Source organism: Harmonia axyridis, chromosome 1 (genome assembly GCF_914767665.1).
Source record: "Harmonia axyridis chromosome 1, icHarAxyr1.1, whole genome shotgun sequence".
Classification (NCBI taxonomy): Eukaryota; Metazoa; Arthropoda; class Insecta; order Coleoptera; family Coccinellidae; genus Harmonia; species Harmonia axyridis.
The window spans coordinates 11275164-11298502 of NC_059501.1; the positions used below are offsets into that span (position 1 = coordinate 11275164).

The 23339-nt window shown below is 32.7% G+C and overlaps 2 protein-coding genes across 2 annotated transcripts; one reads left to right on the plus strand and one right to left on the minus strand.

The window, feature by feature from the left end:
• Positions 1-522: 522 nt before the first annotated feature.
• LOC123686503 lies at positions 523-9821 on the minus strand. Its single transcript, XM_045626693.1, has 3 exons — positions 8925-9821; positions 1070-1135; positions 523-998 (listed from the first exon to the last, which is right to left on the minus strand). The coding sequence occupies exons 1-3, from the start codon at positions 9756-9758 to the stop codon at positions 834-836; spliced, it is 1065 nt and encodes a 354-aa protein (XP_045482649.1). The 5' UTR covers positions 9759-9821; the 3' UTR covers positions 523-833.
• Positions 9822-16907: 7086 nt separating this feature from the next.
• Positions 16908-19752, plus strand: LOC123670565. Its single transcript, XM_045604058.1, has 3 exons — positions 16908-17100; positions 17688-18005; positions 19663-19752. The coding sequence occupies exons 1-3, from the start codon at positions 17047-17049 to the stop codon at positions 19678-19680; spliced, it is 390 nt and encodes a 129-aa protein (XP_045460014.1). The 5' UTR covers positions 16908-17046; the 3' UTR covers positions 19681-19752.
• The last annotated feature ends 3587 nt before the right edge of the window (positions 19753-23339 follow it).

Below are 23339 nucleotides of genomic sequence, written 5' to 3' on the forward strand. Positions count from 1 at the left end.
TCACCTTTCCACGATGGTGTGAGAGGGTGTCTTAGATAGAGAACGCTGGATTGCCTAACTGAAGAGTTTGAGTGGAATAGAATCGACATGTCATTTTGTCAGTGTTTTATAGGTTAGTTTCAATTCAATAAATAATCAAACATTGCATAAACGCCTCAAGCCGCTAGACTGATGAATTTTGAGAGTTTCTCTACACAATGTCCCCATCAGGGTGAACTTCCGTCAATAAGTCCAAGCAAAACCAGGATTAATGTTATTGATTGAATCGGAAAATATTCAGTAATAAATAGTGTTCTGCACAGCCCTCAACTACCAAAAAAAATTTTTTTTTTGGCTTATCACTAAATAATATAAATTGGTGTCAGTCAAAGAAGGTAATATAAGGCAATTAGGAATTACTTAGGGCGACAAAATTTTATTTCGCCGGAGAGTCAAAATATCTGTCGGCGGCTCTGCACGTGACCACAATATTTTGCCTTCTTCTAATTCAATTTTAATGAAAGATGGAGTATTCAGGTAGGGACATAAAAAGTTCATTAGGAATATCCGTTATTACAACCATATAATGCAACTTGCGCTTCTATAAAATTTGAAATTTTCGATAGAGAGGTATGATAGCAGAGCAGAGGTTGGACGATGTTGGCACCACTCGGCACAAGATCCAGTAAGTTGGAAAATTCATGGGGAGGTCTATATCCAGGAGTGGAAGCAACCAAGCTTTCAAAGAAGAAGAGAAGGTGTGCAGGTGGAGCTATTTGAGATTTTCAGACTATTGGATTATTGTTTGTGATTCTATAACGATGACTCCATCCATTTCATAATCACATTTCGAATCAGTTTATCTTATTATGCATTATCCCCTCCAACTGATTCAACATCAGAGTATAGGTAAAAATAGTACCAACAATAGCCATTATAAGCTCCCCATTAATATCGAAAAATCCTTTTATGTTCACTATTCTTTTCTGGTGAAGCATTTCAAGTAGAAAAGGATTAATCTGAAATGAAAATGGGATTGAATCAAACACTTTTGATGAGCCTATAAAATATTTTATATATTCTGATTTACCTCCTTTTGTGTTGCTTTCGGTAGAGTTGGGAAATGAGAAATGATAATATTTTTCATTCCATTCATCTGAAAAAACAAAAAAATTAATTGAATTGACTCCCCAAAATTGGGTTGAAAATTTATTTTGTTTTGAATTTTTCAATTGCTTTTGGACAAAAGATATTTTGAATGTAGATAAATTTGATGATAATTTATCACATGGTCAATATGAACCAAAAGATAAGATTGGATTCTCAAAAATAATTATTGTGATCTGAAAATTATTTGGTAAAAAGTGTGGCAGTGAGTTATAAGCTTCTATTTTGACATCCTAAAATTTGTTTCAAAACGTACATATTGTGGGTGTCTGCGACTATTGAAACAACAAATGTTGTAGGGAGTTCAATCCTACACAATAATAATAATAATAAAACAAATAGCGAAAAGGCATAGGCAACGAAATATTTCAAAAATTCACAAATTCACTAACATCTTGTTACAACTACTGAATGAATTAGTGAACAAACCCCATACCTTGCTTCTCATATAGAAACAATAACAAAATAATTCTGACGTCCTTTTGATAGACATCAAACCCCACACTACTGAATTCGATGAATGAGACTGCATCAGAATATGGAATACCAAAAATATAGACAAGAACAGATCCCTATTAGCAACACATAACATTATTTTCCAGTAATTCAAACACACTTCATTCGTGATAATCAAGTATTCATTATACTGATCTACTAACAGCTTGAAATCTTCAATTTTTTTGTCATTCTTCTTGTTGAAATTTTCTGATGAATCATCTATTACAACACCTATCATCAAGAGGGATGCACAAAATTTTGACACTTTGGTAGTCTTCAGTATTTCAGAATATTCCCAGAAAAACGAAACAATAACCGTTGGAATAAAGTTACAACCATTATTTAATAGATGTTTTCTAGTCCAGTACATTACATGAAGAGTTACAAGAGTACATTCGATTATGTAAAGTACTGTAATGAGTGTCTTTGTTTTAATCATTTTTTCTTTTAGACTTTTCGGTAAAGTTGTTTTTTGTGACATAATGTTCTCCATTTCGTCAGCTGAATAAAGGGCAATCATAGAAGAGATTACTTCGAATATATTGACTCCGAAGCAACCGTAGAGGTTTACTGGTCCATGGTAAACATTTGGACAAGCAAATATGGATTTTTTTATAACGAAAATCACGATTAGCAGGAATAACCACTTCAATACAGATTCCAAAAACCTTATATAACCACTGGTAGACTGACGCAAACATTTTAGAGACAGATAGTAATCCACTGGTAAAACATATTTCAACACTATTTCTGAACATGCAAGAAACATATCTGACTCAAGTACCTAGAATATTTGATAAGTAATGAGAATGGAATGAACTTTCCACTCGATTACGTTTCTCATTCATTATGTTTTCCTCATTGATCCTCTTAGATGTAATGGTATAATGACTTCAATAATCATAATTCTTAATAGAAATGAAACATTTAATACTGCACATTGAAGTTGTTTTCTACTCTTCGAAGGTCAGATTTGGAGGCAGAATTAACACTTCATCAATGAGTTCTGGGTAGGGAAACTCTTTGTTGTTCAAAAAATGTTTTGTCAACAAAGACACTTTCTAGAGACATGTACTCGAACGCTCCTCTAACTTTTCAATAGGATCCTTTTCGTATTCGTCTCTGCTTACGAAATAGGCTTCTCACTCGGGCATCACTCCTTAATTAGAGCCAAAACTAAAGTCAACATATCAACTTTCAACCGTTGTAGCCGATGAAGCTGAGTCTGAATATCAAATGTAAATACATATCTTTATTAGCTGTATTTTTCAATCAAAACCAGTATTCAATCCATAAACGAAACTCGTTTTTATCCAATTCTCAAACAACAACTTATGTAGCATTATCTAACATGTAATATATAGATCTGAACTACATAATTTGATCCATGGATTTTTGTGTATTTTTACTGAATTCGAAAAGAGATTTTTCGAATATACAAAAAAAGGCAAGCAGATAAACTTACTTCTGTTTGCGAATCCATGAAGTAATAAAATAATCCAAAAATCCGTTTGAGTACCAAAAAATCCCAAATGTAATGAGTAGGATTTCCAGAGATAAAAGATTCTCTATGCAAGGAGTATTGAAAAACCATAAATATAAGGAGCAAAAAATCTCTAAGCAAATAAGCAACTAAAAATGTTTTATTTTTATCGATCATGTTACGAATCAGTTTATATTTCCTTTTTTGCATTTTCAGTAAAATACTCAAGGCAGTTCGATTACGGATCATCTTCCGGATAGAACCTTCACTTTTATTGAATGCTATATTCACAAGATCCATGGAACTCGTCTGCTCTATCAATATAGTTGAAATCAATATCTCTATATAAATGCCCCTCAAGACGAGCAAGATATGATAATCAGTAAGGTTCAAGTTTTTTAATAGGATAATAGCAACTTCCAACAAAAATGAAGAGTACATACTGATTTTCCAGTTCAATATCTTTCTGTTAAAATGAACACTTTTACTATTCGGAATATGTTTCCTTATATCAAAGTATACACGCCTTGAAAAAAATACACATAATACCAAATTGAAATCCAACGCATTTATGAGGATGCAACCATAGAAACCTATTGGAGTACTGAAATCCTTCCAACAAAACTCGGTGTTTTTCAGAACTAAAAACAGGTGAACAAGAACGCATAAGATTCTGAGCATTGAACAGATGAAGACATATTTTTGTTTTGATTTAGTAAGGAATTCTAACAACAGTACTTTTTGTATCAAAGTAATATAATACAGGTGTGGATCACAGCTGGATTGAGTCATTTCGCTGAATATTTCTTCATTAACTACTGTCTAGGCGGCTAGGTAATTACCTAATTTCACGGAAATAAATAACACCTTATCTGGAGTGTCAACGATAATTTGGTAATACAAATTTTGTTTGAGATAAGATCAGATCTTATCTGAATATTATTGATTTACCGTCAAATATGAATTTACTTATACAGTTATACGTGCTAAAATAATCAATGAAATTGTGATGTTCATAGATGAACTCCAAAACGAATATATTTGAAAAATGAGGAATGAAGTCACGAACATGAACCTATTGACCTCTTAGAGACCAAAATATTGTATATGGGTACATGCAAGGATGCTATATTGGTGGATGAATTAACTAGCTCTCAGAAGCTGTTAATTTCATATAACTGAAAAAAAATATCACATATTTCACATAACTGCTTCTCTCATTTGTTTCTCCGATATTATTCTTGAATTCTTCAATAACTTTAATGACACGATCAACGTAAAATTTTAACATTGAAAGGATAGGATTTGTTGACAATGAGAAATAAGGTTTATTTTTGATATTTTGTTTGGAGACTCTATGGTCCTGATGGTGCTATCAACATGAAATTTTGCACTAAGCATTTCAAACCATTCCGAACAACTGTAGCTTCATAATTGTCTGTCTGTGTGTCCGCAAACCTTTAATTTCTCGAATTACTACCCGGTTTTAATCAAATTTTGTCTAAAGCCCATAAGCAGTTCCATACAAATATCAGATTTTCCAGATGCAGGGTACTCATAGATCATGCAAAAACGATGCTTTCTCTACCTTTGGTAGAATAGGAAACTAAGTCAAACTTTCAAATTCTCTGTGACTACTTCTGAATGAACAAGTGAACAAACCCCATACCTTGCGTGTGATATAGAAGCAGTGAAGAAATAGTTCGGCAGTCCTTTTTAAAGACATCGAACCCCATATTTTAACATTTGTTGTAGGTGTCCTGGTTACAATATAGAATATCAAAAACGTAGAAAAGAACACATCCCTGTTAGAAACACATAAAATAATTTTCGAGTAATTCAAACACACTTCATTCGTAATCATCGAGTATTCATTGTACTGATCTACAAACAGTTTGAAATCTTCAATGTTTTTGTCACTCTTCTTCATGAAGTTTTCGGATGTGTCATCTATTATAGTACCTATTATCAAGAGTGACGAACAAAATTCTGATACTTTGGTAGCTCTCAATATTTCAGAATATTCCCAAAAAGTAGAACAAACGATTATAAACATTAAGTTTTCACCCTTCACAAGTTGTGCACCTGACCAGTATACTACATAAAGGGTTACAATAGTACAGTCGATGATGTAAAGCGCTGTAATGAGTGTCTTTTTTTTAAGCATTCTTTCTATAATAGTTTCCGTTAAAGTAGTTTTCTTTAAGGACATAATATTCTCCATTTCTTCAGCTGAATAAAGAGTAATCATAGAACAGACCACTTGAAATATATTGATGCCGAAACAACTGTAGATATCTACTGGGTTATGGTTAACCTTGGGACACCCAATTATGACTAATTCCATATTGTAAAACAGGAATAGCAGAATTAAGCACTTCATTACAGATTCTAGACACCTTATAACAGCACTGGTAGACTGACGCATACATTTTAAAGACAGGTAGTAATCCACGGGTAAAACAAACTTCAACACTATTTCTGAACATGCATGAAACATATCTGAATGAAATACCTGAAATATTTGATAAATAATGAGAATGGAATGAACTTTCCAATCGATTACGTTTATCCTTCATTTTGTTCTCATTATTGAACCTCGTAATTGCCATGAGTTCATAATCATAAGTGATAATGGAAATGAAACACTTCTCATATGAAGTTCGTTTTTATACTACAAAAGTCAATAAAACAAAATTCGGAAAACAGTGTTTTATCGATAACGAAAATTGTTTTCTATTTCTCAAACAAAAAATAAAGCATCATTTAACCTTTAATATATCAATCCAGACTCAAACCTTGAAAAATGGTTTAGTAAGTAAAGGGTGTTTTTTTAGAGCTCGAGAACGATGGAATACTCGATCGACATGAATTTTATTTATCCGCAAGATTATCTTGTGGCATTACATTTTAAATATGATTTCTGACATATGACCGCCACTGCTGGCTCGGATGTAGTCCAATCTGGACATCCAATTTTCGATAACTTTTTCCAACATTTGTGGTCGTATATCGGCAATAACACGGCGAATGTTGTCTTCCAAATGGTCAAGGGTTTATGGCTTATCCGCATAGACCAATGACTTTACATAGCCCCACAGAAAGTAGTCTAGTGGTGTTAAATCACAAGATCTTGGAGGCCAATTCACAGGTCCAAAACGTAAAATTAGGCGGTCACCAAACGTGTCTTTCAATAAATCGATTGTGGCACGAGCTGTGTAACATGTTGCGCCGTCTTGTTGGAACCACAGCTCCTGGACATCATGATTGTTCAATTCAGGAATGAAAAAGTTAGTAATCATGGCTCTATACCGATCACCATTGACTGTAACGTTCTGGTCATCATGGTTTTTGAAGAACTACGGACCAATGATTCCACCAGCCTATAAAGCGCACCAAACAGTCAGTTTTTCTGCATTTAACGGTGGATTAGCTCCACTCCAAATGCGGCAGTTTTGTTTGTTGATGTAGCCATTCAATCATAAGTGCGCTTCATCGCTAAACAAAATAAAATGGACGTAGTGCGCGATACGTATTCCGCACAGAACCATTATTTTCGAAAGAAAATTGCACTTTTTGCAAGCGTTGTTTAGGCGTGAGTCTATTGGTGAATTGCCAAACCAAACTGAGAATAAATCACTTGACAGCTGTTAAATCGGTCGATATCTTGAACAGCAATGCCAACTTAAAGTTATTTACCTCGAAAAAAACACCTGTTACTTGTGTTGACACATCTAGACTTATTAGGGAGGGTCTATACTGTTTCAGCCATCAATTCAAATATTAGTACGCTTTATTTCACGCTAGAGACCATTGATTTTCACTATTATTCATTTCAGGAGTTTGTCATTTCAGAAAGTCCTTGTTTATTCATTGAAGAATTAGATTAATTTTTATATTGAAGAATAAATATGTGCATGATATAACTTTTCGAACTAACATTTATTTTTTTATGAGTTTTTACATGAAAATTTTATACAAAAAGTTTCGTCAAAGGCTGCAAAAATGGTTTTTCTAAAATTAAATAAAAGAATCAAAAACGTATTTTAAATTCTTGCATGTGATAGAAAAGGACGGTAAATCAGAGGAACGCTTGAGATTGCTCAACACATCCTGAAAAGTGGTATGATCTCAAAACCGCTGAGAAGAGAGGAGTAGTTATACTTCCGGAGATCACGAGAATGCCACGCTTTATGAACCCCTCTTAAGTGAAAAAAATGCAAAAATTCATCATTTCTTCATTACATATATAGAAATCATCGAGAAAACCTATAAAACAACTGAATAATTTTCAATAGTTACGAAATACCTATTGTTAAGTGAATATACGCTTGAAGATGTGGTATAATCGTTTTGGTGTTTTGCCTACTGCCATATTGTAACGTTCTGGGACGTTCGCCAAGAAAAATAAATTGAAGTCAAGCTCAGTGAAATGTCATTGAATTTTTAAAAATGCAACGCTTTTGTTATGGTTGCATTAATCAATAATGAATCCTATTCGTTATATAATCGTTATAACGAATACATACTCGAGCATGGATAATATATTTTGATTATACAAACCTCTTCACTCGACGTATTTCGTGAAACACTATCGAGCTACATTATCCTGTTATTTCGCGAACTTAACAAAAAAAAGTTCAAAAAAAATGAATACGGTTAAACTTACTTTTTTCTGCGAATCCATAAAGTAATAAAATAATCCAAAAATCCGTTTGATTATCAAAATATCCCAAATGTAATGAGTAGCATTTCCAGAGACATAACCTTTGTTATTCAAGGAGTATTGAAAAACCAAAAATATAACAAACAAAAAATCTCTCAGCAAATAAGCTACCAAAAATCTTTTATTTTTATCGATCATATCACGAATCAGTTTATACTTCCTTTTCTGCATTTTCAGTAAAATATTCAAGGGAGTTCGATTTTGGATCATCTTCCGGATAGAACCTTCACTTTTATTGAATGCTATATTCACCAGATCCATGGAACTTGCCTGCTCTATTAATATGGTTGAAATCAATATCTCTATATAAATGCCCCTGAAGACAATCAAGGCCGGATGTTTAGGTTGGTTCAAGTTTTTGAATAGGATTATAGCAACTTCCATAAAAAATGAGCAGTACATACTGATTTTCCAGTTCAATATTTTCCTCTTGAAAAGAACGCTCTTTCTATTCAGAATATGTTTCCTTACATCGTAGTATACACGTCTTGAAAAAAATATTAAGACTGCCAAAATAAAGTCGGACAAGTTTATAAGAATGCAACCATAGAAATCTATAGGCATAGTGAACACCGTCCGACAAAACTCAAGTTTTTTCACAAGAAAACACAGGTGCACAAGAACGCATAAAATTCTGATAATTGAACAGATATTGGCATGTCTTTGTTTTGATTTAGTCAGGAACTCTAACAAAAGTAGTTTTTGTATTGAAGAAATATAATACAGTTGTGGTTCACAGTTGGATTGAGTCATTTCGCTGAATATTTTTTCAACTACTTTCCTGGAGACTACAATATACTTAATTTCACAGAAATGAAAAACACCTCATTCGAAATGTCAACGACAACTTGGTTATACAAATATTTTGAAGGATAAGATCTGATCTAATCTGAATATTATTGATTTACCGTCAAGTATAAATATACTCATACTTTTTGAGCTGTCGTTCTCTCCACAAATCACTCTATCATGCTTTCCCTCCCTTTAATAGACTGGGAAGCAAAGTCGAATTTTCAAATTCATAATAATCTTGTGAGTACTTTTGAATTAACTAGTGAACAAATGCCATACCTTGCGTTTGATATAGAAGCAGTGAAGAAATAGTTCGGTCATCCTTTTGAATGACATCATACCCCACATTCCAGTATTAAATGTATGTCTTCTTATTATAATACGGAATACCAAAAACGTAGACAAAAACAGATCCCTATTAGCAACACATAAAACAATTTTTTCATTATTTAAACAAACTTCATTTGTGATCATCGAGTATTCATTGTACTGATCTACAAACAGTTTGAAATCTTCAATGTTTTTGCACCTTTTCTTCTTGAAGTTTTCTGATGTATTGTCTATTATAACACCTATTATCGACAGGGACGCACAAAATTTTAATACTTTGGTAGTTTTCAGTATTTCAGTATATTCCCAGAAACATGAAGAAATGACTGCTGTCATTAAGTCTCCACCTTTTCGTAGGTTTGAACTCATCCAGACTGAGATATAAAGGGTTACAAGGGTACAGTCGATTATGTAAAGGACTGTAATGAGTGTCTTTGTTTTAACCAATTTTTCTTTTAGAGTTTTCGTTAAAGTTGTTTTCTCTAAGGACATAATATTCTCCATTTCTTCATCTGAATAAAAAGTAATTATGGTACAGACTATTTGAAATATATTGATGACGAAACAACTGAAAAAATCGACCATCTCATGATGGTAATTCTTGGAACACACAGTGATGAATATTTTTATATCGAAAAACAGAACTAGCAGGAATATCCACTTCAATACAATTTCCAGAGATCTTATTAAACCACTGGTAGACTGACGCAAACATTTAAGAGATAGATAGTAATCCACTGGTAAAACATATTTCAACACTATTTTTGAACATTCAAGAAACATATCTGAATGAAATACCTAGAATATTGGATAAGTTATGACAATGAAATGGACTTTCCAATCGATTGCATTCATGCCTTCATTTCGTTTTCTTTATTGGTCCTCTTAATTATCATGACTTCTATGATCAAGGGGGAATTGAAGTGAAACAAACATGCATCACTTAACATACCTACTAACTGACAAAGCAACTGCAACACCCAGAAGGAGCTGTATGAATTTTAATTTTTTTTTGGTAGAACATAGGTAGTATAGCAAGAAGTAAATTATTGAAATTTGGAGAGAAAAAAGGATGGTTACGATTATTGCGTATGTTGAGTATAAAAATATCCCAAATGTAATGAGTAGCATTTCCAGAGATATATCCTTCATTATTCAGGTAGTATTGAAAACCCAAAAATATAACTAGCAAAAAAGCTACCAAAAATCTTTTATTTTTATCGATCATGTCACGAATTAGTTTATACTTTCTTTTCTGCATTTTCAGTAAAATAGTCAAGGCAGTTCGATTTTTGATCATCTTCCGGATAGAACCTCCACTTTTATTGAATGCTATATACACAAGATCCATGGAACTTATCTGCTCTATCAATATGGTCGAAATCAATATCTCTACATAAATGCCCCTCAAAATAAGCAAGACAGGACATTCAGGTTGGTTTAAGTTTTTGAACAGGATTATGGCAACTTCCATAAAAAATGAGCAGTACATACTGATTCTCCAGTACAATATCTTCCAGTGGAAGAGGACACTCTTACTATTCGGAATATTTTGACTTATATCGCAGTATTCACGTTTCGAAAAAAATATAAAGAGTGCCAAAATGTAGTCGGACATATTTATAATAATGCAACCATAGAAATCTATAGGCCTAGTGAACACCGTCCGACAAAACTCAAGTTTTTTTACATGAAAAAACAGGTGCACAAGAACGCATAAAATTCTGAGATTGAACAGATATTGGCATGTCTTTGTTTTGATTTAGTCAGGAACTCTAACAAAAGTATTTTTTGTATTGAAGTAATATAATACAGGTGTGGTTCACAATTGGATTGAGTCATTTCGCTGAATATTTTTTCAATAACTACTTTCTTGGAGACTACAATATACTTAATTTCGCAGAAATGAAAAACACCTCATCCGAAATGTCAACGACAATTTGGTTATACAAATATTTTGAAGGATAAGATCTGATCTAATCTGAATTTTATTGATTTAACCGTCAAGTATAAATATACTCGTACTTTTTGAGCTGTCGTTCTCTCAACAAATTACTCTATCATACTTCCACTCCTTTTGATAGACCGGGAAGCAAAGTAAAATTTTCAAATTCATAACAATTTTCTGAATTAAGTAGTGAACACATGCCATACCTTGCGTTTGATATAGAAGCAGTGAAGAAATAGTTCGGTTGTCCTTTTGAATGACATCAAACCCCACACTCTAGCATTCAATGTTTGTACTCTCGTTATAATACGGAATACCAAAAACGTAGACATGAAGAGATCCCTGTTGGAAACACATAAAACAATATTCCCATAATTCGAACAAACTTCATTTGTGACCATCGAATATTCATTGTATTGATCTACAAACAGTTTGAAATCTTCAATGTTTTTGTCACTCTTCTTCTTGAAGTTTTCTGATGTATTATCTATTATAACACCTATTATGGACAGGGACGCACAAAATTTTAATACTTTGGTAGTTTTCAGTATTTCAGTATATTCCCAGAAACATGAAGAAATGACTGCTGTCATTAAGTCTCCACCTTTTCGTAGGTTTGAACTTATCCAGACTAATATATAAAGGGTTACAAGGGTACAGTCGATTATGTAAAGGGCTGTAATGAGTGTCTTTGTTTTAACCAATTTTTCTTTTAGAGTTTTCGTTAATGTTGTTTTTTCTAGAGACATAATATTCTCCATTTCTTCATCTGAATAAAGAGTAATTATGGAACAGACTATTTGAAATATATTGATGCCGAAACAACTGAAGAAATCAATTATCTCATCACGGTAAATCTTGCAACACGAAGTGATGAATATTTTTATATCGAAAAAGAGGACTAGCAGGAATATCCACTTCAATACAATTTCCAGAGATCTTATGAAACCACTGGTAGACTGACGCAAACATTTTAGAGATATATAGTAATCCACTGGTAAAACATATTTCAACACTATTTTTGAACATTCAAGAAACATATCTGAATGAACTACCTAGAATATACGATACGTAATGACAATGAAATGGACTTTCCAATCGATTGCATTCATGCCTTCATTTCGTTTTCTTTATTGGTCCTGTTAATTATCATGACATGTATGATCAAGAGGGAATTGAAGGGAAAGAAAAATTCATCATCATGCATATATACTAACTGACAAAGAAACTGCAACAACCAGAAGGAGCAGTTCAAATTAAATTTTTTTTGGTAAAACATAGGTATTATAGTATAGCAAGAAGTAAATGACTGATAGTTGGAGAAAAAAACGAAGGGTAACGAATAATGCACTCTGCTCGAAAACGACAGCAATAACAGTCTAATAAAAGCCAAACAATAGAGCCACAGAGAATTTCTTCATATTATAATGAGATTTATTCTCAACAAAAACTAATACTTAGTGTCCCTATCTGAAATAAAAAGAATCAATACAGCCCTCTCAAGTAAAGGAATTAATCTGCAAAGCAAAATCTGCTTACACCTAGTTTAGTGCTCATGGCTAAATATGCTCTTGGGAAGATGCACCAGTTAGCAAGTTGCAACTTTGGAGTACAGTTGTGTGTGCAGTTGGCCCTGTCAGCAAGAAATTAACAAAGAAACACTCGACACATCTTCGGACCAATTAAAAGTTCAAGGTTCGAGTTGCTCAAGAGGACTTAAGATTCTCCAGATAATTTCGAATGAGGAATGCTGAATACCAGAATTTCTGATATCTTCCCCTCGCCCTTCGTTGCTGCTGCTGCTGGAAGAGAGGTCAGAAGGGTCGTTGAGGTTGATAATGCCCGCATATACTTCGATGTTCTCGCAGTAGGCGTTGGGATTTTTCCAGAGACGGTTTCAATATTTTTTATTTCCTGGTTATCACGATGAGGTTTGTGGCTTGAATATTATCGGGAGTTGTTTCCGGGAATTTGATTTTGAATGTTATCAATAATAACTCAAATTATTAAGTGGAGATGTTCGAACTGGATATATTTATGGAAACATAGAATATTTATGGTGAAAATTATGGAAAGCTGTTTCTACACAACTTTGTCTGAAATGTCTGTAAAAAAAGTATGTTTAAATCCACTTTCTGTGGAGGGGATCTGAGTGTAAACTTGTTAAATTTTGAAAAAAAATTCTTTGGGAAAATATAATGAGATATCTATATACTTTTCTATTTTTCCTCTGATGGCTGTTCATTCAATTCATTTTTTTTATCTATTTCAAGATTTGATTTGTGAAAATTCATGCAATTGATATTTCAATAAACGTTATCCTAATTTCATTATGTAAAAAGCAATTGTTTCGCTGTAGATACATTGGCTTCTTTAGATTTCTTACATTTGAAATAACTCTTATTTGAAAAAATGTTTTGCATTTCAAATAAGAGTTTCTCAAAATAATAATAATATCGAATTTTGTTTTGACACAGTATGATTATTATGATCCATTAGAACTGCATTCTCAAATTATTCGGAAATACACAGGATATACCAAAACAGTGAGGATTACCAAACATATGATTTGCCTGTGAAACACAATTAAAAATATATTATAATTGGATTGTTTTATTTTTCTCCCTCACTTTTGGGGAGAAGAAATCGGAAAAATAATAAAAGAAATTAGACTTTTCCGAATACCATGGGTAATCAGCATTTTCAGAGCCCTAGTATTCACATTTATATACAATTTTATGACGTAGATTCCTGATAACCAATTAAAAAAATGGGTTCCAATTTGAAAATAGAAAAGTTTTTAGGTTTTTGTCATATCTTTGACATTAAAACCTAAACACCCTGTATGTTCAATTGAATTTTTAATTAACAGAGGAGAAACAGTAGTATGTCTTGAAAATATAAAATTCTTATGCAAAAATCTCAAAGTTATTAACATTGGAATGAACCCAATTTGGGAAAATTTCAAGATTTTCCTCAACATTTTTCTGGGAAGAATATGCAAATGATACATCGAAAGAATGTAGAATTCAACGAGTAAAATGATTTTGAATAAAAAAAACTGGGTGTTACATTTAAAAAAACGAAGGTTGGTATAATTTCTGGTGAAACCGAAAGTCAAACGAATCTGGAGTTTTTATATCGGAACCCTTTATTTTCATCAAAGCTTAATTATTATATAATGTCTGTTTGAGTCTTCCTTTGAAATATCTAACGGTCTTCTTGAAACTCTATGTTGGATATGGATAAAACAGTCAACAGAGAAGTATCAACTGTGGAAGGAAATTGAACCAACAATTAACGAATATTATAAACAATAATTGTTAATGAATTTGGAATCTGTCACAAGATAGAATCAATGAAAATTGAAAAAGAAAAATACCTCTGACAACAAGTCCATAAACCCATAAAGAGTGTTTCATTTTCGAGGTGTATAACTTTAAATTGTCATTACTGTTCAAAATGGTGACCGATTTAACAGCTATCAAGTGATTTATTCTCAGTTTGGTTTGGCAATTCATCATGAATAGATTCACGCCTGAACAACGCTTGCTAATAGTGCAATGTCATTTCGAAAATAATGGTTCTGTGCGGAAAACGTATCGCGCACTACGTCCATTTTATTTATTTGGCGATGAAGCGCACTTCTGGTTGAATGGCTACGTCAACAAACAAAACTACCGCATTTGGAGTGAAGCTAATCCTCAAGTGTATGTCGAAACACCGTTACATCCAGAAAAACTGACTGTTTGGTGCGCTTTATGGGCTGGTGGAATCATTGGTCCGTACTTCTTCAAAAACGATGATGGCCAGAACGTTACAGTCAATGGTGATCGGTATAGAGCCATGATTACTAACTCTTTCATTCCTGAATTGAACAACCATGATGTCCAGGAGCTGTGGTTCCAACAAGACGGCGCAACATGTTACACAGCTCGTACCACAATCGATTTATTGAAAGACACGTTGGGTGACCTGTGAATTGGCCTCCAAAATCTTGTGATTTAACACGGCTAGACTACTTTCTGTGGGGCTATCTTAAGTCTTTGGTCTATGCGGATAAGCCACAAACCCTTGACCATTGGAAAGACAACATTCGCCGTGTTATTGCCTATATGCGGCCACAAATGTTGGAAAAAGTCATCGAAAATTGGACGTCCAGATTGGACTACATCCGAGCCAGCCGTGGCGGTCATATGCCAGAAATCATATTTAAAATGTAATGCCACACGATTTTCTTGCGGATAAATAAAATTCATGTCAATCAAATAATCCATCGTTGTTTTATTGCAATTTAAAGTTCTATAGCTCTAAAAAAAAAAACGCCCTTTATATATGGGACATATCGTTCATATTTCAAAATCTCATCGAATTCTATTCTAGAAACGGACCTGATTCGCTATATTGAGATGCGCATTACTTCTTCATTTTACATATTCACGTGGGATATCCAGTACGAAACTGCGGATTTCATATCCCTCCGAAATCCTTCGGTATTGCAGCTTATCGTCCTTCATTCATGAAATTCCCATGAGCTTCCAAATTAACCCTGTGATTCCATGAGAGCACTCAATTCTTCTGTTCTTGGTATAGAATAGCTGAATTTCGACGAAAAGGGATTGAAGTTGCTTGTTATATCTGCAGTTCGGGAAATACTTGAAGTTGTGTAATTTCGTGCAGCGCATACGTCGATCCTGGTTTTTATCAACAGGTGATGTTGATTTTCAGTCTGATTAAACTGCAGTTTTTGAAGTCAGTCGAAATATATTCCATAGAAAATTCTTCGGTCTACCATAGTAAAACACATTTTTTGGCAAAATTCGAGGGCAATACAGCGATTATAGCGATCTTGCAACTTTTCGATACCATTTTTGTTGCACGATTTGTCTTTCGCTTCAAAATTAATTTCAAAATTTCTTTCCAGCGAGCATTCTTTTGAGGTCTGAGAACAGAAAATTGTCGCTGGGGGCCAGATCTGGCGACTACGCTGGATGCAGAAGCAATTCGAAGCCCAATTCATGCAATTTTGCCATTGTTTTGTGACATTGTCTTGATGAAACAGCACCTTTTTCCTTCAAATTGGGCAGTTTTTTAACGATTTCATCCCTTAAACGATCCAATAACGCTATATAATAACCGCTGTTGATGGTCTGGGATCTGGCCCGTTTGGAGGTATGAATATTATACCTGAATAAAGAAGTCATAACCTTGCCAGCTGACTGTTGTGTTTTTCCTCGCTTTGGATTCGGTTCACCGTGTGCAGTCCACTTAGCTGACTGTCGAGTGGACTCCGGAGTGAAATGATGGAACCATGATTCATCTATTGTCACATATCGACGCAAAGATTCAGGTTTATTGCACTCAAACAGCTTCAAACACTGCTCAGAATCATAAACACGTTGTTGCTTTTGATCGATTGTGAGCTCGCGCGGCACCAATTTTGCACACATTTTTTCATGTACAAATATTCGTAAATGTGATGATGTACACATTCAGATGATATCTTTACAATGTCTGCTATCTCGATCAACTTCACTTTACGGTCATTCAAAATTATTTGGTTGATTTTCCTGGTGCAGAAAAACTCTGCATCGAGCCAAGATTTTGCTTCAACTGTATTTTTTCCCTTCAAAAAGCAATATTTTATCACCAATTCTTTTTCACTCGCTAATCAGTTTATAAAATATGTATTGTCAAGCGAATATCGAAAAAAATCAGTTTTTATGATTTTTCTGAATATTCCTCACAACAGTATTTTTTATCGAAAGCCTTCAGCCTTCAAGGCCTTTCCCTGCTACGAGAAGAAATTAAGGAAATTTTATAACCTACTGTAAGTATATTTCCGTAATCAGAATGATTTATTCCACAATAAATTGAGTTCCCCAGTAACAACAAACATTTTCGATGATCAACATTTTACTATCTTATTATTGAATTATCGCTTCTTTCGCTTCACAGCTTATCCCTGAAATTGAAGATAAGTATTAAATACTTCGTGGAATGTCTCAAATAACTTCTGAGTTCACTTGATAAATTATCTGGAATTGTTATAAAGAGACGAGACTGCATTTTATTATCATAAGTAGCCGTAGGAGTTTTTCAAATTTATGTACAAACATTGAAATGTATTCAACAAAATCTATCTATCTCATATTAGTTTTGGTGACTTTAGGAGTTGTGAGTACCAATTTTTTATAATTCTGTTATATTCAACCACCATTTTATTTTATTACTACCTTCTCAAATAAAATCAATGTGGTCAATATCGGGCCTGGCATAATGATAATATCGCCATTACCATACCACTTTTTTGCCAAAATATCGAAACATACGAGTTAAGTCGAGATATTGATTGTTAAGTGGCGCTACATATTATTTTTCGTTTTGAAATGGATAAAAAAGTGTGTCGTATATTTACTTATATAAAACATTGCTTTCTGATGGGAAAAAATTTTGTGCAATAATCAAAAGGAATTTATCTCTAATTGAAGCGATTCAAGCAATCTACGAAGTGATTCCCGAGGTTGAAGCCTATTTTGAAAGCAATGATGAAAGTCAGAGAAACGTTAGAGTAAATAAATCACTTTGAAGGGATTATGTTGACGCCCTATGTCGAATTTCTAAGAAAACATTTATTTTCACTGTTTATGCCCGGGAATTGTTCAGTGAAATGTTATTCTTAACAACTTAAATAACACAATTTTGTCATTTCCGTTGCCCTCCACAAAGTGATGAAACTGACATGTTTATTTCACGATTTTCAGACAGGAGAGCAATCAAAGTGTGCAAAAGAATTGAATGTAGAGAAAAACGACTGGGTTGAGTTCAAAAAAGACCCCACAAATCCAGCTGAAAAACTGTTGTGCTTCTTCAAATGTGAATACACCAGATCTGGAGCACTAAAAGAAGACAAAACTTTGAATGCAGATAAACTAATCCAGCATATTGAGGAGTGGAGAATTTTAAAAGCGACCACAAAATCTGAGATCAAAGAATGCGTTCAAAAATTGACAATACCTGTCAATACATGTGCTGATGTTAAACCGTATCATATATGTGTGCATAATGCTGTTCATAAAGAGGTGAGAATATGACCAAAATGAAATCTGAATAGAATAAACAATAATTTCATATATAATCATCAAACACAAATAATGATCTAGGTTCATTGCGAAAATTGCAAAGCTCTATCGATATTTTTCGAGGTTATCAGTAGATTGTTATCGATGATGAACTCTCATTTTCAATCTGGAAATTTCTTTTTGAATATTTCAAATTCGAGCTATGGATAGAGGTCCAATATGAAATTGAATGAAAAAAAATTTCGGATTTCTCATCTTGAGCTTTTTTCAATTTCATAAATTTTCCTTCGAAAATCATTTGAATGAAATTCTGGTTTGAACTGTAAAACTTCAATTAAATGAGAAAGATTAAAAATTGAAACTATTTTATCTGGGTTGATATGTCATTAAAAATATATTCATTTTCAGAGATATGAATAATTCTTTTGTTGTTTGTTTATTATTTTCAAACATAAACCTTTGGAATCGTTCTAGGAAAAAAAATTCACGCAACCTGAAATTTTCACAGTTTTCCTTTTGGACGTTTTAGATTTTGAAAAAAAAAATAGCTCAGTCTGCCTACCATCCAGAGCTTTATCTGGTAATTATAAGAGCTTTTTGGATGAAATTTGCTCCAAAAATGAATTGCTAATCCACATTGATTTTCATGGAAACTAAATTTAAAAATTGAAAACACATATGCCTACGATAATACGGAATACATTATTTTTTTATCGCAAGGCCCCAGAATTCATAGGTTTAGATTTCTCAATTTTTGACTATATTATATTCCAACATGAGCATCAGAATCAGTTGTGAGGAAGATAGATTAAGGATTATCATACGAACCTCTGAGTCCACCATAGTGTTGTCTAATTTTTTTATTTCGTTAACACATTTTTTTATATTAAACATATAATTCGATATTCTGAAGGTTGATAATTAAATGAAAAAATATTTTTTTCGAAAATACCTATGTATGTAGGTATTGTATAATATGTATGTAACAAACTGATATACAATATTTGAATGAAGAAGGAATAATCTTACAATTTAAGATTGAGATTTAATTTAGGGGTGTTCCATTTCACTGCGACCTAATGGTCTATTGTGCTCGCATAATCTTGTGGTGCTGAATATAATTATGATTCATGGTATTAGTGTTTCAGTTTGAGTTTTTGGATATTAAAATAACTTCAGATAATCAGCAGTTAGCAGAAAATCATATTGATCATATTGGTTTAGTTTTTTTGAGTGAATTTTATTTTTTTTTTAAAAAAGCTGTACACAGTTATCATTGAATAACTCCACAGTATTTTTTAAGTTTATTTGTAGTTTTGGAACGAATAAACTTATTATTTATTATATATTTATTATTTATTATACAAAAAAGGAATAAGCAAAAAGCATACCAAAATGTATATTACCTAAGTATTATTGATATATTGAAATGATGACTTATAAATTTTTCATAAATTTCTAATATAAGGCGAATATGGTTTTCCAAAAAAATTTTTAGATATCAGAGAAGGCAAAGTTACTTTTGTATGTTTAGATTTTGCAATTATCGAAACGTTCACTGAGGACACTCAATTATTGAATTCACTTCATTTCTTCATTTAATTATTGGCAGAAAAAATCGTGGTATAGTTGTGATGCTAATTAATTTTTTTTTCAGTTGAATGAAACCCACTGAATATTCATCAACAAGAAGCCAATCAATATTTCATCATCCAACCGTATCTTTCAAAATAAATAATGAACTTTATTCAATGAGTTTTAATTCTAATTCCCTCTGGTCCTAATTAGTGGATGCAACAATATTTCAGTTGCTACTAGTTTATTGGATCGATGACTCCTCGGTTGGCAGAACAGAGTGTTTTGAACCGAAATTTTAGCTTCATTACCGCGCAAACTTGCACTTCGCCGAAGGGCTGATACAGCATAAAATACATAATGTGCATAAGGTAATTATGAGGCAGTTTGGCTTGAGGAGTTCCTCTGAAGGGTTTAATGAAAGATGATTCGACGCAAAATTCACAGACTTGCACAAGGATAAGATTTTTCCTCATTATATACTCGAACATGACAGAGTATAATATGTGATAAAGTCAAAGGAGGCATAAAGATCATTAATTCTTCTGTAGCTTCATAGAAAATAATAAGTTTGTAGACATTTAAATTTAGGTATACTATAGAGGTAAGGTAGTAAGGTGGAAGATGGAGGAAGATAATGAAATGCAACGTGCAATACATAATAAGCAAAATGTTATTATAAGGCAGTTTGACTTGAGGAGTTAAAGAATGTAATGAAAAATTATTCAGACTTACAATAAGATGGAATTTTATGTGATAAAGTAAGACTTAAAATATCATATTTTTATAATTTTCTGGAAAAATAGGGTTCAGGACGTTTTTATATATTTTTCTCTAATTCTGTGGTTATTCCGTTCATTCTTCCACATCTTATAGAACATTTCATGGTTATATTTTATTATTCTATGTTGGTACTCCGAACTTTCCGCCACGGCTTTATCTGTCAATTCATCAATTTGCCTTAAAGAAATTAGTTCTGCCAACCAACATTCTTCAATGCAAAAATCACTAAAATATATTTATGGGAATATTTCATTAATTTCAATGAAAATGCAATGAATTAGAGATAATAATGTATAATACTCGTACAGAAGGCTCATTCTACCACTCGTTCATTCCAAAACTCGCCACTTCGTGGCTCGTTTTTGAATTTTGAACTCGTGGAAGAATATCAATGCGTTCTGCACTTGTATTATAAATAACTATTAAACATTCAAATGATGTATAGGAGTAAGATACGTTCATACAGCTGAAATATGGGAAACTTTATTGAAAAACAGTACGAAATACATAATATGGAGAGTTTATGAAGTGAATCTGAAGAAGTTTTCATGAAAAATCGAAAAAAAAATCAGAATAATATTATTTTTCCTCATTCTATTATCGAACATTAGGGAGTATGTAGTGATAAATGAATATGAATTTATTGAGAGGCAGAAATATCATGAATATGGTTCAATGTTGAAGGATAAGTTTGTACCTAACTTTTTTACATATTTCAATATTGAATACTAGTAAGATGCGTCTCATACAGGAAAAAAGTACTGAAATAACTTCAAAAATATACTAGCGTCATATTCAAAATAAATTTGTTGGTTTGAGAGCTATCCAATCATTTATTTTTTTTGTTTATTAATGCATTTTCCTAGGTTTCGTTCATTTCAAAGTACAATTAAATCGGCTAGTTTCTCACGATCTCCAGAGCTTCTGGTAGGAATCATTGCCCAAATAATTTGTCTGGCTATATTGATTACCAATTTTAATGATTTATGTATAATATACATGAAAATCGGTTATCAGAATTCAAGAAAAGTTTGCTTATTGCGATGTCTATATGTCACTCAATAAGTCCAGAGCCTGTCGCACAGATGGCGCCGCCAGCGACATGAGTTCGATTAGTGGGTGATGTTTTAAATCAACTTAGGCATGATATCAATTATTAGGAGGGTACACATTCAAGATATTGGTATAGGAAGTGTTTGAAATAGATTAAATCGAACCGCCCATTTTGAAACTGTGAGATTAAATTCACTGTACAAACCACTTTTTTCTAGTTTATAGCAAGCTTCAAAAGATACGTATCAAAATTTCGGAAAAAAATATTTCTATAGAAAGGTTAAGGTATCGTTGGAGTAAATGTTCATAAATACATGTTTCCATTATACAAAATCTAGCTACCTCATGCTAGTTTTTCAAATAACATTTATGAATTTCAGATCCCATAGTTAACCTCAGTTTTTGAAGGACAAAGAGATTTTCCGCAAAGTCTTAAATAATGGAGTTTGAATTCATAGGTTGCGTAAAGCACAGACGTGAAATCAGCTCGTTCTTGTATGCACCAATTACATCCTTGAAGACCACAAAGATTTATATATGTACATCCTAGAGTGCAATGAGCGATTAAAGCAAAACCTATCAAAGACATTGATTCAGTGGTCACGGAGATATGAGTTAATTTTTTTCAGATATTCTTTTCATTCAATTTCAAGCGATTATCATCACTGAACTTCAGACTTTTATTGTGAAATTTTATTTCCATCGAATTTATATTTTTGAAATTTTTCACATGAAATTTTGCATGAAACTAAAACTTGTTATTTTCCATTGGAATGCAAAATTTCATTTCAATAGGATTGGCAGTTATGAAATTATAAGGAAACTCAAACCTAAAATTTAAAGTTTCTAAGTTTTTAGCAGTTTTCAAGTGTTTAAGGACGGACGAATTCCTAGCCCAAATTTTCAAAATTACATACATCGTTTTGTAAAAGATCGAGAGGTCTGTTATATGAATGAGGCTAAATGAGCACTTAAAAAGTCACATATTCGAAATTACATGAATTGAAGACGAAATATTAGTTGTATTTCTTAAATTCATATTCAGTAAAAATTACAATCATCTTAGATTGAACCCCTTAAATTCAATAAGCATTCGCACTCGCTAATCAGCATTCATTATTAGTAAATAAATCTATTTAAATTGTTCAAAATATTTGAAAGGAAAGGTCGCAAAATTCACAGATAGTTAAGTTTTTTGTCGAAGGATTCAAAATAAAATATAAATCATTATACTGGAGATGATAAACCGAAATAGTAAATCGTTGATATCGATTTAATTTGAATTTTGGTTCCGAGAATATTTCTCAACAGATGAAGTATATTTTGATCTGTAATCTATGTTATAGTTTGCAGACCTGTACAATAAAATAACGAAAACGAAGTATTTTGGAACGGATACATCGAGGTTAAATTCAAACTCGATTACAGAGCCATCTGTGACGATTCGCGAAAAATTGTTCGTACAAAACTTTTGTATTTTTTGCCATAAAACAAGGATCTGTTTTAAAAACTAAAGGTTTCTATGTGAAATTCGAAAGTCAACTCACGTACATCCCATAAGGAGGCATTAAATGGAAGAGGTTATGACATAAGTGGACTTCCTTCTCAAAACCATCAACTTTTCATTCGAAACAATTTTCCGTAAGATGTTTCCTTTTCGAGATTTTTAACTGATTCAACATAAAAAAATCACCTGGTATACTGTCGTCTCCAAATGCGCATGAATGACGAGCGCTCAAAAGCTTCTAATACCAATAACTTGGTACTTTTCTTGAATTTAACAGAATGAGTCGACAACATTCTACTCATCCGGTACGCGAAAAAAACCTGAATCTTTATCGAATAACCTTGAATTCTGCCAATGACTTGCTGTCTACCTTTTCACATCAACTCTCAATAATATAGATTCATTGTTTACATACT

Coding starts and splice junctions, on each gene's coding strand:
- LOC123686503 (XM_045626693.1), bottom strand. CDS start 9,758: ATGTTTCTTGAATGTTCAAAAATAGTGTTGAAATATGTTTTACCAGTG. Junction 1,136..8,924: donor GCTTCTATATCAAACGCAAG/GTATGGCATTTG, acceptor TTGTTTTTTCAG/ATGAATGGAATGAAAAATAT. Junction 999..1,069: donor CGAAAGCAACACAAAAGGAG/GTAAATCAGAAT, acceptor TTTTCATTTCAG/ATTAATCCTTTTCTACTTGA.
- LOC123670565 (XM_045604058.1), top strand. CDS start 17,047: ATGTATTCAACAAAATCTATCTATCTCATATTAGTTTTGGTGACTTTA. Junction 17,101..17,687: donor TTTTGGTGACTTTAGGAGTT/GTGAGTACCAAT, acceptor CACGATTTTCAG/ACAGGAGAGCAATCAAAGTG.